Raw genomic sequence first — 24,752 nt, forward strand, 5'->3', positions numbered from 1 at the left:
AAAGTAGCGCACCTTTTGGTGTTAAAATAACCGTTTGATTAACTACGTTTTAAACGCTTTATCTTAAAGCACCATAACACTTAAATGCTTAATTATGATGTGACTGATTTCTCTGTGTCTCCAAACACCGAAATCACCTGTGAATATATTATATATCGTCCCTGCAATATGTTACTGTTAAAATAAACAGCTGACTTCTTTCGATTCCCTTCAGACTTTTAAGCGTGACTTTTATTTTAGAACATTGCACCAGGGACAGACAGGTCACTTACAAGACTTCATGGTGTCGTGTACTCAGATTAGGCTGCAGCTCAACTCTGTCCCCAGCTCAAAAGGTCAGTGAACGAACAAGGGATGGCTAGGTCAGTATTTTTGGTAGATCGATAATAAAAAAAATAATAACAAATTTTAATGGTGGGACATGCATGTATACCGTTCGTTTTTAATGTACTTTTCTAATTTTATTATGTTTATAATAATAAACATTTCATGGGAAAATCTATTCTTAGCTCGGCAAAGAGAAATAGTATAGATTTACGGCATTGACTCGCAAATAATCAGGCTTATAGACGTGCTGTATTATCAGACTAATCACCTGGACCGTCCTCAGTCATTAATGGAGAGGGGGGTGTGGGTTAGATGATCCCTGATGGATCTCGGTTACAGAAAAAAAAGATTGTCCGCGAATAAATGGTATAACCACGACATCCCACTCATTCACGGACACGCGGTCAAATGTCTTCATCGCCCGGCCGCAAACGACGCAAATATGAAATTCGGTGTTTCACGTGCTGATATTTTCCAGTATGTAATTCGGGGCAATTAACGGGGGGCAGGGGCTGGTGGTGTGGCATCAGCGGGGACAGAGAGCGGAAACGAGATTCGGGAGTCTGCCTGTCCCACCGCCTTCCGACGGGTGACATTAACACACTTGATGTCGCTGACTCATCAACAACTTTTCGAATGACTATTAAAACGCACAATTTAAAGCAATACCGGAAATCTGCATTCTCGTCACGGGTATGCTTTTAATACATTTCCGTACAGTTCAACATCTTTTCTTTCTTGTATTAAATTATACTAGCTAATAAATAATAATGATAAGTAAAGTCATGGGTTATAAATTGCTGTATAAATAACTATACAGTAAAATCGGCAAGAATTTTAATATACATACATTTATTATGTAGTGACAACAAAAACCGAGATCTGTATTAATAAATTGCCAGCGTATGTTTTAGTCATTTTAATCATTGGACGTATTTAAAATTCCCTCCTTCACAAACTCCCTACAGAGACGCGAAGTCAGTGAAGAAATAAAAAGAGTCTCCTGAAACTCAACTGGGGCCGTAATTGTGCGGGAGGGGGGCTGGTAGGGGGGTGGGGGGGGGGGCGGAAGGAGCGTAACAAGGAGAGCATGGTGCAAAGGCACCGGCCGCGGTCATTAATTACCCGCCACCCATCTTTCTCCTATTTGCTCGTCGGCTCCATTTACCAGCAATACGCATCATCCTGAAGAGCGAAGACGCCCCCCTATTAACCCTTCCCAACAGCCGATTTCCTCAAAAACAGAAAAGATTTTTTAGGAGTACTGAGAATTCCGCACATACCGGAGTTACACACACACACACACACACACACATATATACTCCGATCGTAACTAGGCTGCAAAATTACTTCAAGATCGTCCGAGGGACCGTAAACCTGAACCAGGCACGGCATCCCTTATCACTCATATCCCTTGTGCTCGTTCGGGACGTTTCTCCGCTCTCCGCTTCTGCCACATGAAGTCAATTAGTGGCAAGCTGGGGACCCCCCTCCCCTTCCCCCGCAGGCGTAATATACAGCCCCGATTACAACAAAGTGCAAAAAGCCGATCAAGGCGGGCGGTGATAATTCAATTTTAGTTGCGCCACATTACAAACGTCAACACCTTTCGTTCTGTATTATTAAAGCGGTTGATGACGGGAGGGATGCTGCGTGGCGAGGTGAGGACGCGCGGCAGCGACAAGTCCCGCTGCGGTGCACGCACGTGCGTTAAAGGGCTTAAAAAGTTTCGAACCTGCATGCTGCTACAAAGCAAACGAAAAACGGCAGTGTAAAAGGTCACAACCCACGGAATCCCGATAACACACACATACACACACACGCACAGGCATCATCGCGCACACACGCCGGCAAACACACATATGGGCATACACGTGCGCGCGCGTGCACGCTCCGTCGGCGAGCTGCGCCCGGGCGCGCGCGCTCCCTACCTGCTGGGACATTCTGAAGAGAAGCGTGCTGTCACTGCCGCTCTGCCATGTCCCCATGAAGCCGGACTCGGCGCTCGCAGGACGCGCTCCGAACTGCATGGAGCTCTGGTGGCTGACAGCTCTCCAAGCGGACTCTCCTGCCCTCTCTCGCTCTCTGTCTCTCACATCCACTTCTGCTTCCTCTGACTGGAAGTAAAGGTGGATTCGTGTTGGACTTTTTTTTTGCCTCTCTCAAAGAGCGAGAGGGAGTGAGAGAGAGGGGGAGGGAGGGAGAGAGAGAGGGAGGGAGGGAGGGATGGATGGATGGGGGAGGGTGAGATGTTCCTGGTTGCGAAGGAGTGTGTGGAGTTAATTCAGGATCAGGCAGCTGTGTGCGCGTCCTGGGTGTGTGTGGCGGGAGGAGGGCAGGTTGAGGGTAGCACTGAAGGTAAGTGGGGGAGTGGAGATGACGAGGGAGGGTTATATCTCTGCTCAGAATCCGCCCACCCACCCCACCCACCCCGAAAAGCCATCACATTGTACAGAATTTCAGATGCCACTCTGCATTAAACCCTCTGCGATCAACCACCGCCCCCATTCCCACAGCACTCACATTATCTGTAGCCAGTAACAGCATCGCTCTTTGAATCAACCCCCCCCGCATCCCTAGCACGCCCCCCCCCCAATCCCAGCATCCTCGCACACACATACCAACCTTACATATGTCCCCAATCAGCCAGTGAGCCCAGGTGCACCGGTGCGCCCACCACCCCCAATCACTGCCCCCCCCCCCCCCCCCCCCCCCCCCCCACTCAAAATGCCGTGGCCAAACAGGCTGGAGCGTGGCTGAGTCAGCCATATCGCCACTCACCCTGCCACAGAATGGCACCACCCCCCCTGCCCTTGCTGCCATGGGGCCCTGCTCCCCCCAGAGTAGCAGAGTTGGATAAGCTACAATTGGGGGCGGGGGGCGTCACTGCCTTATTAAGTGTAGGCTGATCTCTGCTCCGGGCCCCTGAATTAAGACAGGGAAGGGGTCCCACCAGACAATGTCAGCCCCACTGCGCATACGAGGCTGATAGTCCCTTGCTTCCCTTACCCAGCCCACACCTCCAAGTGTGGCCCATCATGCCTTGCACAGCCTAATTTTCACTACCTTTGTCAGTGTGCCCTCACACCAAAGCGTGCTCCCAGTACGATATGTCCCAGCAGGCCTCCCTGCCCTGTTCACCTGTCACACACGGAGGTCCCCACCTTTCCCAGCCTGTCACCTGGCTGCTCTAGAGGGGAGGCGAGCCCAGCGACATCAGGTAAGGGTCACCTCAGAGCCCACCAATCACCACAATTAATACAGAGAGAGGCGTGACCAGTGAACAGAGCGGCACAGCAGGCGGTCACATGATCACTGCCTAAGCTTTTTCAACTCCGTCTCACAGATGAGGAACTTCAGGGAAAAATCTGAGGCCATACACATCTTTAAAAAAAAAATTTATACCGCGCTAATATGATGTTTTTCGAAAACCTTTTTTCCAGCGGCAGACAGTAATCCTCGGCCCCTCTCCGGTGGACGTATCGCCGTAATCTCCGGGTACGAGAAGGTAAGGGTATTAACTTCTCTTCCAGCCGGCGCTAAATGACTGCCGATATGCGGAGTCCCTTTAAAGGTGCGCGGTAAATTGTAGGAGACGCCAATTTCTGCCGTTAAAAGCCTCCGTCAGGGGCTAATGACAGCTGGTGGTAACCTTTACGGAGATTATCAGGCTGCTGTTTTTCACCGGCGGCGGGGGGGAGGGGTGGGAGGAGGGGACTCCCCTCGAACCCGGCCGCTTCTGACATAGGAACTTAATACCCCCTCTTTCTCCCTCTCGCTCTCACTCTCTTGAGGTGCCCTCCGCGGAGACAGTGGTGTGGTGAGGCTCGGGCAGGATGGGAAACCCCACCCTACCCGTTCCAGCCTCCCTTCCCCCTCCCATACCCGAGGTGAGCATGTGGATGCACAGGAACAGACAAACACGACACAAAGGGTTTTTTATATCATAGCTGTGCCTAAATTAAGAGCGTTAAGATGAAATATCGTTGTTCTGTGTTGGTGGACTGAGCAGGTCTGTGTCGGATTCCCCCGTATTCACTCCTTCATCTTTACAGTTCTCTCCCTCTCTCTCTCTCTCTCCCTCAATTTTCCAAGGGAGGTGGGTCACTCAGCCACTGCCCCCGCCCTCCCCGTTAATGGCCATTATTTGTGGGAGGTTTGAGAGCTCTGCCAATAGCAAACTCTGCCCTCTCTCTTTCTCTCTCTCTCCCTCTTGGTCTCTCTCCCTCACTCGCTCTTTCTACTCATCCATCCCGCACTCCCCCTCGGTCAGCAGGCAACGGGGGTAGTGTACGGTGCCAGGTAGTGTACCAGGCGAGAAGCGGGGGCCCCTGGTAATAGACTCCTTTATTAAAACTATTATTCTGCAGGACTCTGAATTCCCCCCGGGTCAGGAGGGGGGGGGGGGGGGGGGGGGCACGTCAAAGGCCCACATAATTAACTAGAGGCTCAGCTACGGATCAATTACCAGACAAGCAAGTGATAGTGAAATCAATGGAAGATCATCAGCGACATTAGCAAGGCAGCAACTCATTAGAGGTAAAACTGAAGGTGCAGCTGAGAGACCAACAGTGGGGTGGCACTTTGCTGGGGGGGTGACAGGGTGATGGGGGGACATTCTATAACCTATTCCACAGTCTGCACTCCCCCCCCCCATACCTGCTCCTTGGACCTTCAATTTATTCCCCCTATCTGCCCCCCCAGTCTGGGATCCGTCCATCCGTAACTAAGTGTGACTGTGCAAAGCAGTTTGTTCTTGGACCAATTTCAGGTTTATTTAGCTGATAAACTCACCCCCCCATCCCACCTCCCCCAGGATCGATGGGTACCACCAGGGTCTGGTGCGGCCATGTGCTCCTTCCACGGCATTGCTGAGGTAACGATGGCAGTGGGGGGGGGGGGGGGTTTCAATGCTAAACTTAACCAGGGTGGCAAGTAATTAATTTAATATGTACTCGTTGCATTGTCTTGGGACAATCTTGGGAATTTTTTTATTGTTTAAAATTTACCAACAAATGCAATACAAATTCCTGGAACAAAAGGCGTGAGATCTACTAACGTCACCTGCCTGTGTGTGTGTGTGTGTGTGTATGGGGGGGGATTAGGTTTATATTACATTTTGGGGACCAAATGTCCCACACAATGTAATAAAAACCTGTACATTTTCCAGGTCCCCACAACGATCTGTGAATACAGTCAAAAAAACGAATTTAGTTTGCTTACTTATGGTTAAGGTTAGGGCTGGGTAGGGGTTAAGGTCGTCATGTTGGGATTAGAGATTTCCCCATAGAGTTCCCACAAAGATAATTACAACCCCGTGTGCATGTGTGTGTGTGTGTGTGTGTGTGTGCGTGTTTGTGTGTGTGTGTGCGTGTTTGTGTTTTCCTTTGGGGATAATATATCAGCCCACCATCAGGGGGCAGTGTTACTGTCAGCATATATGCACAGAACACAAGCAAGGTCTGACAAAAGTAACCACTGACCTTCACGCATCTCACTCAGCAGAAGAGGCGGGCGTTTCAGAAACAGAAGACAGTAAGGATTCATCCACAGTCTCAGATGGGCACGTCTAACCATTCACCTCTGACTTTCAACCTTTCGCCTCTAAGAGGTGAGCACTGCACTCTGTTGTGAACCAGCGACCCGCTGGGTTTGGGACTTAAGTTTCCACATTGCATAGTGGGATTCCGGCAGCCTTGCCACGCTTATTCCATCTGAAACTTCCTCCCTACCAATAAAAGACAAGCTATGCCCATGCAAAGTTGCAAAGTAAACGGCACAGAAGTCTTTGAAGTTGGCTTTGTCGAGCGCCCAATCAGAAAGCGCGACGCCTACGATCGGCTAAACGTCACGACGGCCTCCGGACTCTGCCGCCTGGCCGCCAGCCCGGTCCGACTCATGAAAAAAAGAGAAATAAGATTTAAACAACAGATTAAATTAACAGCGCCATCTGTCACCTCCTCGTTATCTTCATCGGGGGCTCTTAAACGTTTCTGAAGACGTGCGTTTACTACGGTGCTCCCTAACAACAAGAGGTCAATGGTCACCGCGGACTGGGGCCCGGCCCCCCAAAAACAGGGTAGTTTTTCCTGTTTTCATCTTAACATCGACAGCGTCCGCGTGGAGCTCGTAAGTTTTATCTCCGAGCAGCTCCTCAAGGGGCCGGGGATTAAAGAATCCTCTTCCAGGGCGAATCGGCACGCCTCCGATGTAAACGGATGACCTCATCTTTGAAGTTAACGGACACCTGGTCAAGGGAAAAATAGGCGTAACAATCCTGATGGAGTTATCTGTTATATAAACAGAGCGCGTCAAGGGGCGGGCGGGTGGTTGCACTGCGACCCCGGCGGGCAAACGGAGAAGCACGAGCTGGATTTGGGCCACAGAGAAGCTCCAGTACAGGAAGGATCTCTGTGAGAACCTGTCCTTTGCCACCGGCAGGGAGGCGGCTTATTTCAGGACTTAGGGGTCCCCCCCCCGGCTCCCGAGTCAAACAGGATTGCCCTCTTGGTCTGACGGAGGGTGGGATGGAAGCATGCCAGGAATTAGGATTTTAGGGAAATGTTAATGCGCGAAGCGATTAGGAATCGCGGCCGTACGTTGGCAGGAGCTGGAGGGTTAGGCGTTCTTCGAGATCGCATTCCCGAAGGAACGCATCACAGAGAGAGAGAGACCTGGTCCACGGGGTCGTGCAATACCCCCACCCCCAGCTTCGGATCCCCCTGCCTCGCGCCAGCGGTTTCTCCATATGACAGTGGGTTTGGTCAGGTGGCCGCGGCAGGACAGAAGTGTCCCTGTTCCCAAGAGGCGTTCATGCCAGATACAGAGAGTCATATGAGGCGCAGGAATGACACGGGGGGGGGGGGGGGGAGGCCCACACTAACCCTGTAGCCAAAGGGCACATGCCTCGACTTATGTGTGCAAACCCGACAAAAAAAACAATCCGAATAACCCTCCATTTCTGAACTTCTTTAAGGGGCTGGAAACCAGAGTAGCTTTTTAATATTTCACTCAACATATCACTTACAGTTTTACAATTTGCAAATGATATTTTGAATTATACTAGACTTAAGCTATACACACCAGTTAAAAGTCCAATTCCTTAACTACTACACACCCTACTGGCTATAACCAAGTATTGCAGAGATTTTTCACCGAAAGGGAAGATGAGGGAGTCATGAACCTTCACCGAGGCCCCAGGTGGACCTTCGACTCTCGTTCCAGAGGCTGAGCTTCAGCTAATCTGTGCCCCCCTGGTTTTACCGTCTCCCGCCAAAGGAACAATTCGTATACCGGGTCCCCCTTTCTTCCTGCTCCCCCCGAGTGTGGAGGCAGCAGCCCCGTCACCCAGGGGGGGGGGGGCTGTGCTCGCTCTTCATTGCCCTTAAGCGACGGATTCGCCAGGCCCCCACTGACCACTAGGTCACCGTGCACCATGGGCTTCGCACCAGCACTGCCGACAGTAGGAGAACAGACTGCCGACCCAGAACCCCCCCCCCCCCGATATCAAGCAGGACCCCAACACAGTCAGGGAAATCAAGCAGGTCCTCAGAGGGTCAGTTAATCCTCCTGTTCCTTGTAGACTCTTTGGCCCAAAATTTAACCGATAAACCGATGGGAGGCGACGCCGCAGCAAAAGTACAAGCTACGCTGAACTGGACGGCTGCAGGAATTATGGGTACAATTCCGATCGGGCTGCTTACATCACGGCGAGCAGCAGGTACCTAAGTGGCCGTATAAATCAACCGAAAAGCCCGGAGTTTTACTCTGCTTACCTCACCGCCGTCCGAATGGCCCAAAGGCGGGGAAGTGTGTAAAAAAAACACAAAAATCGAGGAAAACATCACTCACATAACACGCTTTTTTCACAACATCCATTACAGACAATGTGCACAATTACAGGAGAAATTAGCTTAAAAAGCCTGGATTTTTAATTAGTCGTTTAGCGCTGAGTCAGGCCCTCCATTGTCCTGAAGTCTCTAATGGATTTCTGAACAGATCTCTTAATCTGTCAAGTGTAATTTCATTTTTAATATGGCTTTGCTAGGGATTCGCCATAAAAATGAAAACTTCTTCTGAAGAGTTGGAGACTTTGATTGTGGTTCGTTAAACGGAGACTCGGCTGTGGAATCCCCCCCCCCCCCCCATATAAAAGCTTGCAGGTGTCAGATGATCTAGTGAGACATACCAGCAGGGATACAGGCATCCCACAGGACTCCTAAGCTCACGGCCCGCCCTGTCGTTTTATTACTGCTTTTCACAAACTCTGTCATCTTTAATATCTGTTGCCGATAAACGACTGGATTGAGAGGAAACTTAACTCGAACTGGCTTGATTGTAGCCTCAGGAATCCCAAACAGGAACGAAAAAACAAAGAGCCACACAGCTGCAAGGCCGTGTTGTGGCTATTATTATGTGTGTCTGTGTGTTTGTACACAAGGAGGGAGATGATGTCATCCTAAAAGCAGCCAATCAGAGGCCCTCTGAGCAAATGGTAAACGGACTCAGAGCGCTTTACATTTTATGCCTCACATTCACCCATTCACACACACATTCATACACCGGTGGCAGAGGCTGCCATGCAAGGCGCCAACCTGCTCACCGGGGGCAATTTGGGGTTCAGTGTCTTGCTCAAGGACACTTTGATGGGGTCAGGAGGAACCAAGGCTCGAACCGGCAACCTTCCAGTTGCCGAACGGCAGCACTACCTCCTGCGACACCATCTTCTCCAAAGGAGCACCGTGAGTGAGCCTCATGTAGCATCATCAGACATACAGGTAAACCAGCGTTTCTGTGGGTCTGAGGGGGGTGTTTTAGGCCTCACTGACAGGGGCCCCCCTAAGCCACCAGGAATCACTCGATTTGCTCCACCCCTTTCCCTGCTTCTCTTCAGCAAATTGTTTTGCGTTTCGATGACTGGAGCCCGTAAGGTTGAGCTGTTACAATGAAAAACATGGCAGGGAAATGTGCTGACACTCTCCGCCACTTGGCATGCAGAGCGTCCATGGCGTGCCGGTGCAGAGGTACGCCTGACTGTGAGACCAGGCTTTGCTGGTGCCGCCCGACTCCCGAACCTGCTCACATGGGCCATATCGCCACCTAGAGGTGGGCGCCAAAATGAGCGCGAAGACAATGCCGTTTATTGGACCTTTGATGTCCAGACATGACCACATATCCAGGATAGGGACACGGAAGCCTGGAGCCCATCCCAGGAATTACAGAGCACAAAGCAGGAGGAATAATCCAGGGCAGGGCACCAGTCCATTGCAGGCCACTTACGTGCTAACCCATGGTTTGGCTTCACTCATTTACCTAAACTGCATGTTTTCACATTCAAAGAGGAACCTCCGTGAGGATCCCACCTTCACACACAGAGTGGGCAGCGGGATTCAAACCCCAGCCTCAGCGTTCTCCCATCCACTGAGCCGTGGCCCCGCCCACTGAACCGTGGCCCCACCCACTGAGCCGTGGCCACGCCCACTTGTGTTACATCACAGATAAGAAGCAGTAAACAGACATTTCTGTTGCCGGAAGCTTAAGGAAAGGTGGGTGTGAGGCTTCACCCCAGATCCCCAGCTGGCCCCTGAGCACGGGGCTTAACGCAAAAAACGGCGCAGAAAAACAGAAGTGTAAAGCTCCGCGCCGTTTCGGCTAAATGTCAGCGCTAAAGCATATTTAAAAAGTGCACGAAGAATAAGTTAAATTCGACGACTGAGGTAACACTCTCCTGGGGAGGGGGGGCAGGTTATTATTTGGAGATAAAGTGCCAAACCTTAAAAAGTTGTATTTTCCGAACAGTATCAGACGATAGAGAAGGAGCCTAAACGCGAATGGTTCCCGTGGTGACGGGCTAGCTCTTTAATGCTAGGGGATACCTGCCCTTCCTCTTCAAGGCCCTAATTGAATACCATCCCGCTCTGCAGCAGAAATCGGCTTAGCGGACACAAAATTATTATTATTCACCCATCAGGTTTCAATTACCGGGGTTTAAGCGCACATGGAGTCATATTAAAGCGCGCAGGCCGAGCTGCTGGGAGCCGGCTTAGCTGAAAGCTCTCAATTTTAACACACTCTCCCAGTGAGGCGGGTCGTGCCGCTCTGTCATTAGGCGCTACCGCACTTCAGAAGCCGTTACCGGGGCGGAGTGGCGGCGGCAGGGGGGGAGGGGGGAACAGACTACACCTCAGTGCATATGCTGCAGCTACGAAGGCGCTACGCTCCACCTGAAGTCCATTCTCTCTCTCTCTCTCTCTCTCTCTCTCTCTCTCTTCTTGCCATCGCTCTAATTTTGGCACAGCCTGTGGTCCCAAGGAACCCGCCCCCCCCCGGGATTGCTACATGGGGAGCACTTTGGCGGAATGTGTCGAAACACAACAAGAGCCATTATTCGTACGACGCTGCGTGAGAGGCAGACGCGCAGTGCCCCGCCAGTCGCCGCCCGGAGCTCTGCTCAGCCGTGAAAACGGGCCCTTCCTGACGCGGGCGTCCGTGCTCCTCGCCTGTCAGAGTGACGGCCGGGGCCTCGCCGAGTGCGATTGCCCACACCTCTCCCCAGGGGATGCCTAAATTATTAAGCAGCGCTTTACACGAGTGGGGAGCTGTTGAGAGCAGAGCCATTAAGGCCAGCGAGCGACACGCCGCTCTCTCAAGCTCCCCGTCAATGTCATCAAACCGCCGGCGCTTTTAAACATTTTATGGCTGCATTTTTTTGGTTTTTAATGTCAGCGCTTCTGTCACAGTTCGAAATAAATAAATAAACATGCATATAAATGCATAAATGGGTGAGATTGGCCCACGTAAAACACCGCCATCCAGCTGGATAATACAGTAAACAGGCGTGGAGAAAAGGCCCTTTCAGTGCCTCTATGAGCAGGACCACCCCCCCGACCATGCTTTATGTGCCCCCCCCCACCGGCCCCCCCACCAACTTTGATTTACTGGGGTGAGAGTAAAAGACATAAAGTTTCCCATGTTTTTAATCGGGCGTAAAAGGATGACAAGTCTTTATGTCTCTGTAACTGCAGCTTCAGTCCTGGGGGGTGGGGCACTTCCTTCATGGGGGTGTCAACGTGTGAAGAGCTGGCAGACGCCACGGCAGTGGGCCCCGGAGAGGGGCCCCTCAGACCACAGTTAGCTGATGGAGCCCTGTCACTTGGCGAGTGTCATATGGCAGTGGGGGGGGGGGGGGTTATACAGGGGGGGGCATTCTAGCCTGTGTTACCATGGAGAAATTCCTCTTACACTATGAGGCCCAAAACAGGAGTCATATAAAGGGTCGTCGCATTTGGGATGCGAGCGGGCCCACTAATTGCGGCAGGGCGCTTCTAATTAACACAGGAGAGGTCTCCGGGGGGGGGGGGGGGGGGAGGCCAGAAGCTTATAACTTCCCAACCTGTCTGATTCATTGGCTTAATCAAAGCTCCCTAAGCCTCGCATTTATTACACTCATTTATCTATTTAAGAGACGCCACCGTGGTCCCCCGCTAAGCCTGGGAGACCCTGCCCCCCCCACCGGCCGGGACACACCGACCTCTCAAAAAAGACCCTCCACACATCTACAGCCCTCGCCTGTGAGCAAGAGACTCGGCAAAAGGCGGCGGATTGGCTGCATTTCCAACACGGAGGGTCCGATTTCAACACGACTCGGCCCGTAAACAGAGGCCGGCCGACGATCGGCCTAAACAAAGAGGTGAGGCGAGTCCCTGAGCGAGTCCGCCCTCACGGAGCAGCCAAGGTCTGTGAAACGTCCCGTGGAAATGAAGTCTACCGAACGGTGTCACACCCGGTTCAGCTGCTGCTGCGGACCACCCTGCCTTCCCTCCAGAACCATCAAAAGCCCCCCCGTGGCCCTTAAAGTCTCCCTCATAAATGCATATATAAACCCAGATGTCAATCCCCATATCGCACCGCAGATAAAACATGACCCGGTCAGGTGGGCAAAGCTGGACTGCATATCCAGCTGATTGATAGGGTCCCTGGCCAATGAGCAGCTTCTCCTCAAACCCCGCCCTCCAAAGCCCCACCCCCCATAGCTGCTCCCACTGGTCCCAATTTAGACGCGCACCAGGCTAAGATAGTTTACATGAATCGGCGCTGTGGCCCTTCCGAATTTAGGCTACAATTAGCTGTCAGACGCCTGTTTTAAAAGACGGATGCAACCTGAGCAAAGGGATGACCAGGAAGGATGACTGAGGTCTGGGAGGCCGTGGCTATCCCACGATGCACCAGAACTACAGTAGAGATCTGGCCCAGCAACCGATCATCACCAGGGGCCCATGGATGCTGACTTCAGAGGGCAGCTAATAATGACATCATTACCCCAAAGTGATTGTTGCCCTTGCGACCTTTTCTTCTTGTGTCGACACATTCAGTCAGGGATTTTACATACGAGGGCCACAGGTGCTACCGATTAGCGCGAACCAGCGGCGCCGACTTAAGGGACACGTGACCCGAAAGCTTAATGGGGCGGAGTTATGGAGCGTATTCATAGCCGGAGCACGTGCACGTATCAAAATAAAAGTGTCACTATTAATCTGAGGACCTGGGGACTGAGCTTGGAGCTGGGATCGTATGCTCTGATCTCTAGGAGCGCTGCGCAGGTCCAGTGCGTGTGAGATATGCGCTGCCCTGGCTGGCTATTCCTGGATTAACGTCTGTCCAAAATCGGCATGTGTGTTACAGGCACACATCAAAAAAACAATAATAACGATAATAAATCACTAACGGACCGGCGCTTTCATCATGAAGGAAAACAAGCCCAGCATCCTGTGCTGCGGCCGCCAGGCCCCAGGAGCATCTCCTCTTGGGAGACGGCGCCACGTTCGCAAGAAGCCCGGAACTTTCCGGATGAGCAGTGCCACGCTGTGTGGCTATTTATCTGGACAGAGATCAAAACAAAAGATCCAACCACCTGTCCGAAGTGGATCTCGCTTTTCAGCACACGAAGGGAAGATCTTACCCAAAATTGGACGAAACGTTTGCATTACAAAATACATTTTTTGACTTAAATACATACTTTGGTACAAGTATGGACGCAATTATTTAGCGTTTATTGGTCGGAAAGCATGTCAAAATAATGACGGGTTTCTCACAATCGGCGGAATTCTCGGCAATATGTTTTCTGGGAAATATTCCAAGCGCTGCCATCAGGGTCACTTGTGTCGTATCGGAGCAGCGAGAATTCCCAAACAGTGAGGGAGCGCGCCAAGGTCACGGCACAGACGACCACAAGACTAAACAACGGCCCGGGATACGGCACAGTGTGGGTTTTCTCCCCTCGGCGCGATTATGGCGTGGACGGGACTGGCCCGGACCAGGACAGGCCTGATCGTGAACTTTGGGCCTGGCGTACTAGTCTCAAAAATAAAATACTCCCAGCCTACTTGGAACTCATGGAAAGTTGATTATTTGGCAAGAAAACAATTATCTGACAGACCCCAGTACAGCTAGAAAATTCAGCTTTAGCTACGTGATCTTGCTTCAGCCAGAAGATCTAACTTCAGCAGAAAAGTCCTACCTACAGCTCAAGAATTTAACTTCAGAGGTTTGTTTCTGTTTCTGTTCCGTCGATTGACATGACAACATTTTGCATAGCTTGATACAAGCAGCACCACTCTACGTTACCCATAAGCATGTTAGCCTTCATCCTTTAGCCTCCTGCCATTGTCAGCCATTAGTCAGCTGATCCGCAGAAGCCTCCCCATCTCAGTTATGTCCCACCACAGCTCTATAGGCGAGGGGGGAATGTACAGTCAGTCCGGCGCATTCTTCCTTACGTGAACATTGCACTGGCAAAGCCACAGTGCAAAGGCCCCACCGCAACCGCTGCATTTTAATGACCGGCTTTGTCATGCAAGGGAACACCAGGCCGGGCCGGGGGCCATTTGGGTGGGGGGGGGGGGGAGACCCACAGTACACGGGGAGCCTAATTAGCCACGCGATTTCTGCGGCTGGTTTGCTTAAATTCGCAATGTGTGATCTGAATTAAAATACAGCTCAGTACTCACCCCTAATAAAAATAATAAAAAGGTAAACCTCACCCCCCCCTTTTCTTTTTTCCTGCTCATACTAAAGTAATTTAGCCTCAGAAAAATGCGCATTCCTCTGGCCCGTTCCCCTCGGTGGGTGTCTACAGGCTCTCCCAGGCGGTGATTGCTTCCATGCAGGAACGTGCGAGACCCAAGACCACTGGACGGATTTGGGGGCCTCATGTTGGCTCGGGGGCCAGGCTGGGTGAGGGCAATTAAAGCTATTAATATAAGTTTCAGGGAGTTTTATCTGTAGATGATCGTAGATGCTGTAGCCGGACGCTACCGCAGTAGCTAGTTAGCATTAGCCGCCGCGGCGCCTAGCTTGCAGTTCTTCTCAGGCTGCTGTACTAAAGCTTACTCTGACCCAGGGCCACAGAGCTGATATCCGACATTGACAAACAGACCTAGGCAGGGATGCATATGCCTCTACCCAAAATTCCCTATAACCTGCATGCTAATTGACAACTAGCCTGGGATAGCTTAGCATTCTGCCTGGCTGCCGGCCTACCTGTCTCCACAGGCAACGGATTGGGGTTTCCTACCCTTGCTCTCTGAAATAAAACACTGCCCTGTTCTATGTTCTTTGGTTGATGACCGACGGTACAGTAAGCATCCACAAGGAAGCGTGATAAAAACATAATGAATGGAGAAGGCAGCCCATCTTTTATGATTGACAGAGAATCAACGTGTGATTCCCACTGACCATCGGGGAACCCCCCACATTCCTTTTAATGATGCAGCAGCGAGGGGGACAGGGGACTTTATGACAGTCCTTAAGGACTACACCAAGGTGTCTGTAGCCGGGACACCCAGGGGGAGGGAGAGAGAAGGAGGGATGAGGAAGAAGAGAGGGAGATGAGAGACAGACAGATGGAGAGAGGGAGAAAGAGGGAGAGACGGAGTAAAAGGAAGAGATGGAGAGACTGGGAAAGAGTGGGAGAGGACAGAGAAAGAGACACAGAGAATGGGGTGATGGAGAAAAAGAGAGAGAGAGAAGGACAGAGACATTTAGCATGAGAGAAGAACCCAGAGATAGGGAGGGGAAAAAAGGCAGAAAGGAAGAGTGAGACAGAGAGAAAGAGAATGGGTGACAGGGAAAAACAGATAGAGGCCCTGGCCAACGACAGACGGGGAAAAGCATCTGATTTTGTAATGCTGCTTTTCTGAAATCTACAGCAACTTGTGCATTTATACCGGAAGGGAGGGGCGAGGCTTAAGTACCGTAAATATAGGAATATAGCGCCCACAGGCGTGTTTCCCTCCAGGGCTCACCCAGCCTCGTGACTCACAGCTTTCACGTAATGTGCAGTGATTCTTTAATAAATGGAAAAAGAGGCAGCAGTAGGTTTCACGCCCCCCCCCCCAGCTGGGACCACACAGAGTTTACTGGGGAGAACTTCCCTTCTGCAGGGCATTTACAGCCAGCCCAGTCAGCCCCCCCTCCCCTGCACCCCGGGGTCTGGTGGTGCTCGCAACAAATTAGCTCTATGCTAGAATCACCTGGCTGTGTTTTGTCGAATCCATCCATCCATCATTCCATCCGTCCATCATTCCATCCATCTTTAAGCCTCTTATCTTTGTCATTGGGACTATGAGTTTCAGTTTAAGGCACTTAGTGATTCTACATTCTCTCAATTGCATGTGGTTTTATAAGGGGGGTGTCATATTTTACAGCATTTTAGAATGAGATTTAACATGCACCGGCTTGTAAAGGGTCGGATATCAGTGGCAGAAAGAGCTTTAAATATCTTTTAAAAAATGTCTAATCTCTGAGGGAGCTCATTCTGAAAGGGGAGCGTTTTCAGGTGCCGGGTTGGATTCTGTGTTTAAATAACCGATGGGCCCAGTAAACAACGTAATCCTGGGGGGGGGGGGGGGGGGGGGCAAAACAAACCAGATGGAGAGCAGCAAGCTGCGGTTTGGGGGTTAGGGGGGGTGCAAGATCAGGGGAGGTGAGACCCCGCCCCCCCACCCTCAGTGTTGCTTGTATTGTGGCTTTGTCGGGCGGTAAACAAGTGTAGTGGTAGACTTGGGGTGGGGGGGGTCACAGAAAGGGATCGTGGGAACTGGGCCTAGCGAACAGCGTGATCGAACTGAGCTCTTTGGGGGCTTTTTACTGTACTGGGGGCAGGAAAGGCCTCAGACACTGTACTGCAGCCTGTGAAGTCACAGTCACCGGCCGCTGCTGGCCACTAGGGGGTGCTCTGTCGGACCCTCCAACCGAACAGCGCATGGCACGCCTGCACTCGCCCAGCTGTGCCGTAAAAATATTTCAGCGGCTGGTGCTGCTGCCTTCCGTCCTGGGGAGGTTCATTCCCTTGTGATCTCCCCAGGTTTCCTGCAGCTACTCCGGTTTCTCCCGACGACGGGCCCTGCGATGGACCCCCTCCACACACACACACACCCCACCCCCATCTTGTGCCCTGTGCTTCCTAGGAAGGCCTCCAGGCTTCCAGGCTCCCCGGGACCCTGTTTTTGGATGGATGGACCCAGCCAGGGCTCACGTTTCCAGCCCCCAGCAAGGGTCCTCGTGTTACAGTGGCAGAATGAGACCACACAAGCGAGTGTGCAAGCAGCCTCCGAGGCCAAAAGAGCGGTGAAATCAAGGAGTAACAGAAGCAGGCACGTCGTGCACGAACGCGCCTGGAGTGCACTTACGGTAACGCCGCGCTCTGTTTACTCAGGCTGGGCCTACGCCCTGGACCGCGTCGCCGTTCTGTCGCAATAGCACACCGCGAGATTTCTGCTGCTCGCCGGGGCTCCCGGTCGAGCTCCGGTCCCCCTTTTCATGAGGATAAAACGGCCCGCTGCTCCCGCAAGTGACTCACCGCCCAATAATTAGCCCCGAGCTCCTGGAGCACTTTCCAGAAGGGCCCAGGAACCGACACGCTCAGACAGCCAGCCATGACGTTCGGAGGCTACGCCAGCAGGCCAGCAGGGGCCGCTAGCGTACTCCCACCCCAGACCCCGTGCTAAAGATCAGGGGCCATGCTAGAGATCCTTGAGCCCCATGAAAGCATGTCATATTGGGCCCTCAACCTAGACCAATCAAGTTATGTTCCAAAATTTTAGCGCCCCTGCCTTTCAGCGGCCCCTGGAATCATCCTAAATCCCTTACAGCATCCCTGTTAATGGCATCCATTAACCTGGTATCTCAAATCCCCCCCCCCCCAGCTCCATTTTGCCAGAGCGCCGACTCTGGTTACGTCCCCACCGCTCCCGCTGGGATTCTCGCCATCGAAAAGGGACCCTCTCATCCGGCGATTCCGGGAAAGAAGACTGCCGCGGTGTGACATCAGAGAGGGGACGACGACTCGCAGATTATATCAGTTACACGATGCCGCCATCCCGAGGTGCTCGTCGCTGCTTCGCGACCCCACGCGTCAACAGATGTCCTGTCGGCACGACGCCGGGCCGCTCTTGACTGAAAGCGCCGAGACGAGATGACCTTAGCCGGCCCCTAATATAAGAAAGACCAAATGAGAGATTTTAGCCCAGAAAATAATGCTTTAAATTGTTTAAAACTCCTGTTATAAAAGCAGGAGTCTTTGAACTTGTTGTTGGAACACCGTGCGTGTTGGATAATGATAAAATACTTGGAAAAACCACATCGTTTGATACTTTGGCAGGAGAATAAGGACTGGGGGAGGGGTTACTCAGATGCTAGTAGGTAAAGTCTGCACACATCTCTAAAGTCCCGTGACCGCATCAGCCCGGTCTTCTTACACACGAAGCATCCATTATCTGATCCGGTAACATTAACTAGCATACAGACTCTGAAGTCCACCAGCTACCGAGTTCATTCGCGATGGTTCAATGGCAGCGGGTCAAGAGCCAGACTCGGACGGAAACCAGGTCGAGTCTGAGCCGGACGTTGGGTGTGGTGACCATATAGTGACTAACAACAAAATTCCCCCAATAAAATTTCCTGGCGAAGAGACAGTCATCATGTTAAGGTGCCTTTTGAGGTTTCAACATCTAGAACATTCCATCTGAGAAGAGGAGACGCGCGTCGCTTTAATTTTCCTGTGGCGATCGCGATGAAATCGAAGACGTGGCGAAGAAAAGGAGCATGCACTGATTACAGCACGTTGCCGCCCCCACCACGCGACAAACCACCTCAGGGATGAGAACCTGAGTGCAGCCGTGCGGCAGGTGATACCTCAACACCACCCTAGTCCTAATGGACCAGTGTGAGTTTTTTTCCAGTGGCTGGAGTGTCAATCCTATCGCCAACCCCCAGGTTATTCGCTGTACGTTGGAGGACCTCCTTATAGGGCTGGATGTAGATTAACGTCACACCCAGGATGAAGCAATCGCAGTTTAAGGGTCTTGCTCAACGGCCCAATGAAGTAGAATAACTCTGGGCATTTAAGGGATTTGAACCAACAACCTTCCAATTACTGGCACAGATCCCTAGCCTCGGAGCCACCACTCCATCCAAACCATCTTCAAGCAAGCGAGGGGAAAAAAGAAACATAACCGGAGCAAGGAGAAATCTGTAAATTAGATATAAACCGCAAACAGGGGGGCAGGCCAGCCATCCTTGGTTACGTTGACCGTGCATAACGTTGAAAGCGTGTGATTCGCCACTGGAGGGGGGAGGGGTGATGAATAAAAGCCTGAGTGTCTCGCCTCCGACGTCGTGCCCGGGACGCAGCACGGAGGCACCGGGGGGGGGGGACACTCCTGCGAGCGCATGTCATGCTCAGTCGGACTGGGATGGAAAGGTAATAATTATTAGCGACTAGCTATTAGAGGAACGGTCCATGCCGACTAATGGACTGGCAGTCCACTGTCAGGCCTCCCCCCCCCCGGCCATTTAGCATTGAAAGGGGGGGGGGGACAATGCAGGCTGAAGGAGGGTCAGGAGAAGCTCGAACCTCCCAGGCAGCTCCTGTATGGTAAGGGTGTTTGCGGTTGAGGATAAAATGATAGGGATGAGAAGACAGGCTTTCAGGACGGAGTCCGCCATTAAGCGTGTTTACCTGACGCCCATCCCCAGGGGCCTTCGGTCATTTTTATGGCTAAACGTTCCCATCAGAAAATTCTGCCTAAACACCCCAGGAAGTGAAGCCAGCTTTCGGGATAGAGGTTACCTCGAATCCTTAGCCCATGTCGGCCTAACAACCTAGTGTTGCTTCCCCTGCTCCCACTGAGCTCCCCCGACTGAACCTCTACCCCCCCCACAAGATCATTCTCCTTCAGCTCCCTCACCACGGCTCCCCCGTCCCAGGCTCTGCTACAGGTTCGAGATCTGCCCCCCCCTTAGCTCCTTGAGGAGACGAGGAGGAGGAACATACCAAACACTTTGACTAAGCGGACGTGTTTCAGGGAAACAGACGCGGAGGTTGGCAGGAGCATGGCACATTAAAACGTAAAAATAAAAGCAGTACATCTAAATGAGAGAACTGAAGGTATGACATCATATCTGTGCGGGAGATTAATGCGCTGGAACAGTTCCCGGTTAGTGTCTCACAGCCACCTGTGGTCACCTGCTGGTTTACTGCGGATTACCTAGTCAGCTCCAGGGTACGGTTAACGATCAGGTCAGTGAATGGGTCAGGCTGCTGACCTGCCAGGGGATGGGGGTGGGGGTGGGGGTGGGGGGGTTAGGGGAGGGGAACGAAATGGAACACTTACCTTTTTAGGATATGGTGGTGGGCGGGGCCGTCGTCACGGCAGCAAGGGAAGCACAGGTAACCGGGAAAGAGAGGAGTGGGGATTAGTGTGAGCATAAACATCATTATGGGGGACAGTGATTGGGGTCGCGGGGGGCATGTTTCAATTGTTTTTCTCTTATATTGAAAGCACCAGACAGTCATCGACATAAATCCCTAAAAGCGTCTTTAAAAATGCAGCTGCAATTTACGACGCGGTATATTTGTCTTATTAACTTAAATACCCTAATTCCGCTTTTCCCTGCATGTACAATTCCCTAATATTTGGCCTGTTCACATTTTTATGTAACATGGAACACACGAAGTCTCTAGGAAAAGAGACGATGGATACGAATCCACCACACGCTCCCCGTGTAAATGAAACATACGACGTCACGCGCGCAGGCACGCGCACGCGGAGCGGTTAATGACGGCCATTAAACGGGAGGCCGTCAACGGGTTAAATGCCATTGAAACAGCCATTGAATCGGGGGGGGGGGGGCATTAAGCATATTCATAGATGGAGAAGATTCGGTTTAACATGAACATAAAACAGAAAAGGTCTACCTCCCTGAAACAGTGTTATTACCCCGACATAATAATAATAACAATATTAATAACAATACTAATAAAGATTATTATTATTATTAAAGAATTAGAAGAGGAATGTACGCCTGTTTATATAATGGATCCTGACTGAACTGAATGCATTTAATATAGCTTAATATAACCGCTACATGATTACGAAGGAGTTTACAAACTCTAATTTCCTATAAACTGTATGTTATTAAACTGTTGCTTCTAATTAGGGCTGTAATTATGTAAGGACTGTAGTCAGCCCCCCCTACCCGGCTTCCACGCGGCCCGGATCCGGGCTGAGGCGCCGTTTGTTCGGCGGGATCCGCTTATGGTCGTGGGCTCTCCGGCAGACTCGGAGCCGACAGGACGGATTTCGGAGCTAATTAGCGGGGCGCCCCCTCCCTCACTCCCTGCAGCCGTCCGACAACAGCTTTTATTATTTACAATTATAGTCTGATAAACACGCCTCTCAGCCGCGAATTTAATTATCACGATTCATTGGTTGTGATATTTTCATTGTAAATTTTCATTGTAATTATATGGAAATAAAAGGATCCGGAAGAACAGTTTAGCCAATGAGACTGGGGCCTGGGGGTAGGAGGGCACGCCGGCGAAAGAATACTACGGCGGTGACCGAGTTTTACGCAGAATTTCGGTTTATTGTAAAAAAAAAAATAATAATAATAAAATTTTAAAAACCTAGAAAATAAGCAAAATAATTAGCAGCCGCTCAGAAATAATATCTAGAATAACGTTAAAATGTCAAAATTTTATTGTCATCAAAATATTATTTTTTAGAGTGAATGTCACAATAAAATTAACCGATTCAATGAAACGAAATTTTACGGTTTCCTTCCTGTCCGAGGCGTACCTCATTGATGGAGGGCGCATTTCTGACAGAAACGGAGTAAAGTAAAAAGCTGAATGAGGGCTTGCGTGTCAGCCCCGGCTTTAATCACTACCCCCACCCCCCTTTTTAAGATGGGGGTGGGGGGTGCACACCTTGCTTACAGATATTATAGGAAAAGAAATGCGCGTTTCTGAAACACGCCTGATTGATGTGGCTCGACTCACTTCTCGACGTGTGGAGACGATTTCGGCGCCCAAGGCCGAGGCAACCTGTATTAAAGGAGCGAGGCGGGGGGTTTGAAAAAAGCGCCGCGCTTTCAATTTGACATTTGCCTCCAACATTAAAGCGCTGATTTGAAACGCAGCCTGTTACACTTCCCTAAGAGACCTTCTTAATTAGGATGAAAGAGTCAGAAGTACAAAAAAACCAAAAAGTGTAGACCCCCCCCCCCCACACACACACAGACAGACGCTGTTTTTATTTACCAGTTTTAAAAGAGGGTTGACTTCACAGGTCCTCTGTGATCCAGCGTTTACAGGTGTTTTTTCTAATAAGAGGGCTGATGGGAGAGAGTGTCCCCCCCCCATGGGGGGGAGGTAATGGGAGAGCAGCCGACGGCGACCATCTGTAAGCGAGAGGCCCACTAAGTGAGCTATAAGCTCACCGTTCTGACCTCACCTGCTAACAGCTGACGCGACAGCGGAATATCACGAGCTGTGTGGGCAGTTCACTCAAAAGGTCACTCTGATGCCCCCCGAAACTAAATAAATAGCTAACGAGTGAAGTCAAAACATGGCTAGCTAGCTGATTTAATGTTTAGTTTGTTTAATATTTAGTGTAGCAACTGTTTTTGGCCAATAAGGACGCAGATCTCGTCAGCCCTATGTAAATACACCGCTGCTGGGTTTAGGTAATTTAGGGTTAGGGTTAAGGTGACGTAATTTGCGCCCCGCATGCTAATATTTGGACCCATTCTTTTAGCGTTATGTAGCCTAGCACATCAACACGAGAGTAGCTACACTGAGCATTAGCCAAGATATGGCTGGTTAGGGGGCGGGGTCACTGGCACTGCATTAGCGTCACCACTGCGTCCGTGAGTCTGTGGCGTGACTTCCCAGGAGCATGGGCGAGTCGGGGCATTCCCCCCTAAAGGGACGCACATCTGTCAGCCCTGCCACGACAAGACGGGGCGAGGCGGCCTGCCCCTCCGACAGGGGGACGTGCCGACGGGGGCGGCCTTATGCTCAATCTACGAGAAAGAAAAACAAACATGGATAAACAGCAACCGTGCATGTGCGTGCGGCGCGGAGACGACCGCGGGAACAGACTCCGATACGGCTACCACGCAGACGAACGTGCCTCAATAATGAATGAATGAATGAATGCTAGTCATTAATTAACCGTAACTCATACACCAGCTCGGTTGCCCAGATGCGACGTCCTGTCAGCCTAAATGAGGGCCAGCTATTTGGGGACATCCTTTTCAGAGGGACGAGCAGCGATGGTGGTCTACATGCCCGAAACACAATCTCGGGCTGATCAAGGCAGTCAGTTCAGGGAAATCTGGACGTCACATACAATCCTAAGCTCTCTCCTTCCCTCTTGTCATTAGGGGACACCCCCCCCCAAAGCCAATCTGGCGCCCCCTGGTGGCTCCTGGCTGAAGGCCGTCAGCGGTAGTGCCAGGATGCCCCCCGGTGGCGAGTTCCCAGCTCTGAGGAGAACATCCTCAGGCAGTTACCTTCTGATTGCGAATAAGTGGCAAGCAATTGGCTCATGGTCACGCCCAGGGGTGACCCTCAGGGCAGGCAGACATTGGAGATAAGATCTTTAAGCCGCTGTCCATGCAGAGCAATGGAGCTCGTGACTTCAAGCTGCCATTTGTGTTAGTGCCATGTGAGTCTCCACTATTCAACACCCCAGGTCCCCACACGATACCACTTGGATGCTTCCAGTTGACCAATAGCAGTTAGAAGCGCTCACACAATCCGCTGGTTCCTTGAATTGCTGCTACGCCTCCTACCCTCTGTTCAGGCCAAGAGTGATTTTTTTTTTTGGGATTGTGGGAGCATACGTGTCAGGTCAGCTGACAGGGAGCGACCCTGGATGATTCAGGGGGGCAGATGTAGACAGAGGCCCTGGAACCTGCCAGCAGGGGGCGTCAGGGTGAGGTTTTGTGCCTCGCTACTGTATCCCGCACCACCGACCGCAGGCTGTCATTCCGCCCAATGGAAGCTTTTCCCGCGAAACTACCAACTGAAAACGTTAAAAGCCGAGCACAGACACCAAGAAGCCGCTCCTGGAGGGAAGGGGGTGTGCTCCCCCCTGGTTCAAAAAGTGCCCGAAGGCCCAGATATTCCAGTAGTGAGAGTCTAGACAGTCCAATCAAAAAGGGGGCAACCCTGAGCCACACCGCAGAGGGAAGAAACAGTCCAACATGTGTGTATTCATATCTTTGTGGGGACTCTCCATTCATTTCTATGGGGAAACCCTAACCCCAACATGGCAACCTTAACCCTTATCCAGCCCTAACCTCAACCTTAAGTTAACAAACAAAATACAGGACTTTCTTTTTTGATTGCAGTCACGGATTCTTATACAATTGAGGGGATGTGGAAAATGTCCTCACAAGCTAAAAAGTAACAATTTTTTTCCTGTGATGGGGTAAATACAGACCTGCACACACACACACACACGCACACGCACACACACACACATACATACGCACACACACACAAAACAATACAGAACCTGTTGAACTCACTGCCTATTCTTGGTTCTTTTTCGTTCCTTCGAGCTCCTGGTGCCTAACCAACTGAACCCAGGACTGGGGTGGGGGGGCACTTCCTGCCCGCTGGCACGCGCACCGGGCTGTCAGGGGTACGCTGTCGCCGGCCGCCGCTTCGCCTAGGCCCCGGCACATTCTCAATCGCAGGAAATCCCTGAGATGTTTTCTGTTCTCGCAGCAACAATCTGTAGCGCCTGGCGAGATGGTCCAGTTCCACTCTCCACCCCCATCCGCCCCCGCACCCTTTGCCCCCCCCCCACCCCACACCATGATTTGCTGTGGTCTGTAATTCCTAGTCTTTTTCAGCTGGCTCAGGAATAGCGTTCCCACTCGGCTCTGGAATTCTCCCGCGATAAGTTTTCAGGTGTTGGGAGGGGGAGGAAATGCGGGTCTGATCACGACAGGAGGTACACCCCCCCCCAGCCCCCAGGCTCCCCTGACCCCCACTGTCCTCTCTGAGGCCCTACCCCTGCAAGAACAAAATGAACCGGCGTGACGGAGGGTGGCTCTTTTCAGAC

The 24,752-nt window shown here is 51.5% G+C and overlaps 1 protein-coding gene across 5 annotated transcripts in view; it reads right to left on the reverse strand.

Moving 5' to 3' along the window:
• The window catches only part of bnc2 (basonuclin 2), a 115,571-nt gene that overhangs the window by 68,889 nt on the left and 21,930 nt on the right, over positions 1-24,752 (reverse strand). For 4 of the 5 annotated variants that reach the window (XM_048999894.1, XM_048999893.1, XM_048999898.1 and 1 more), the window contains exon 2: positions 2,259-2,444. The exons of the other annotated variant lie outside the window; for it this stretch is intronic. In XM_048999894.1, the coding sequence (XP_048855851.1) occupies positions 2,259-2,444 (186 nt within the window). The remainder of the gene's footprint in view (positions 1-2,258; positions 2,445-24,752) is intronic. 5 annotated transcript variants of the gene reach the window in all.

This window comes from Brienomyrus brachyistius, unplaced genomic scaffold (assembly GCF_023856365.1).
Source record: "Brienomyrus brachyistius isolate T26 unplaced genomic scaffold, BBRACH_0.4 scaffold47, whole genome shotgun sequence".
Taxonomy (NCBI): domain Eukaryota; kingdom Metazoa; phylum Chordata; class Actinopteri; order Osteoglossiformes; family Mormyridae; genus Brienomyrus; species Brienomyrus brachyistius.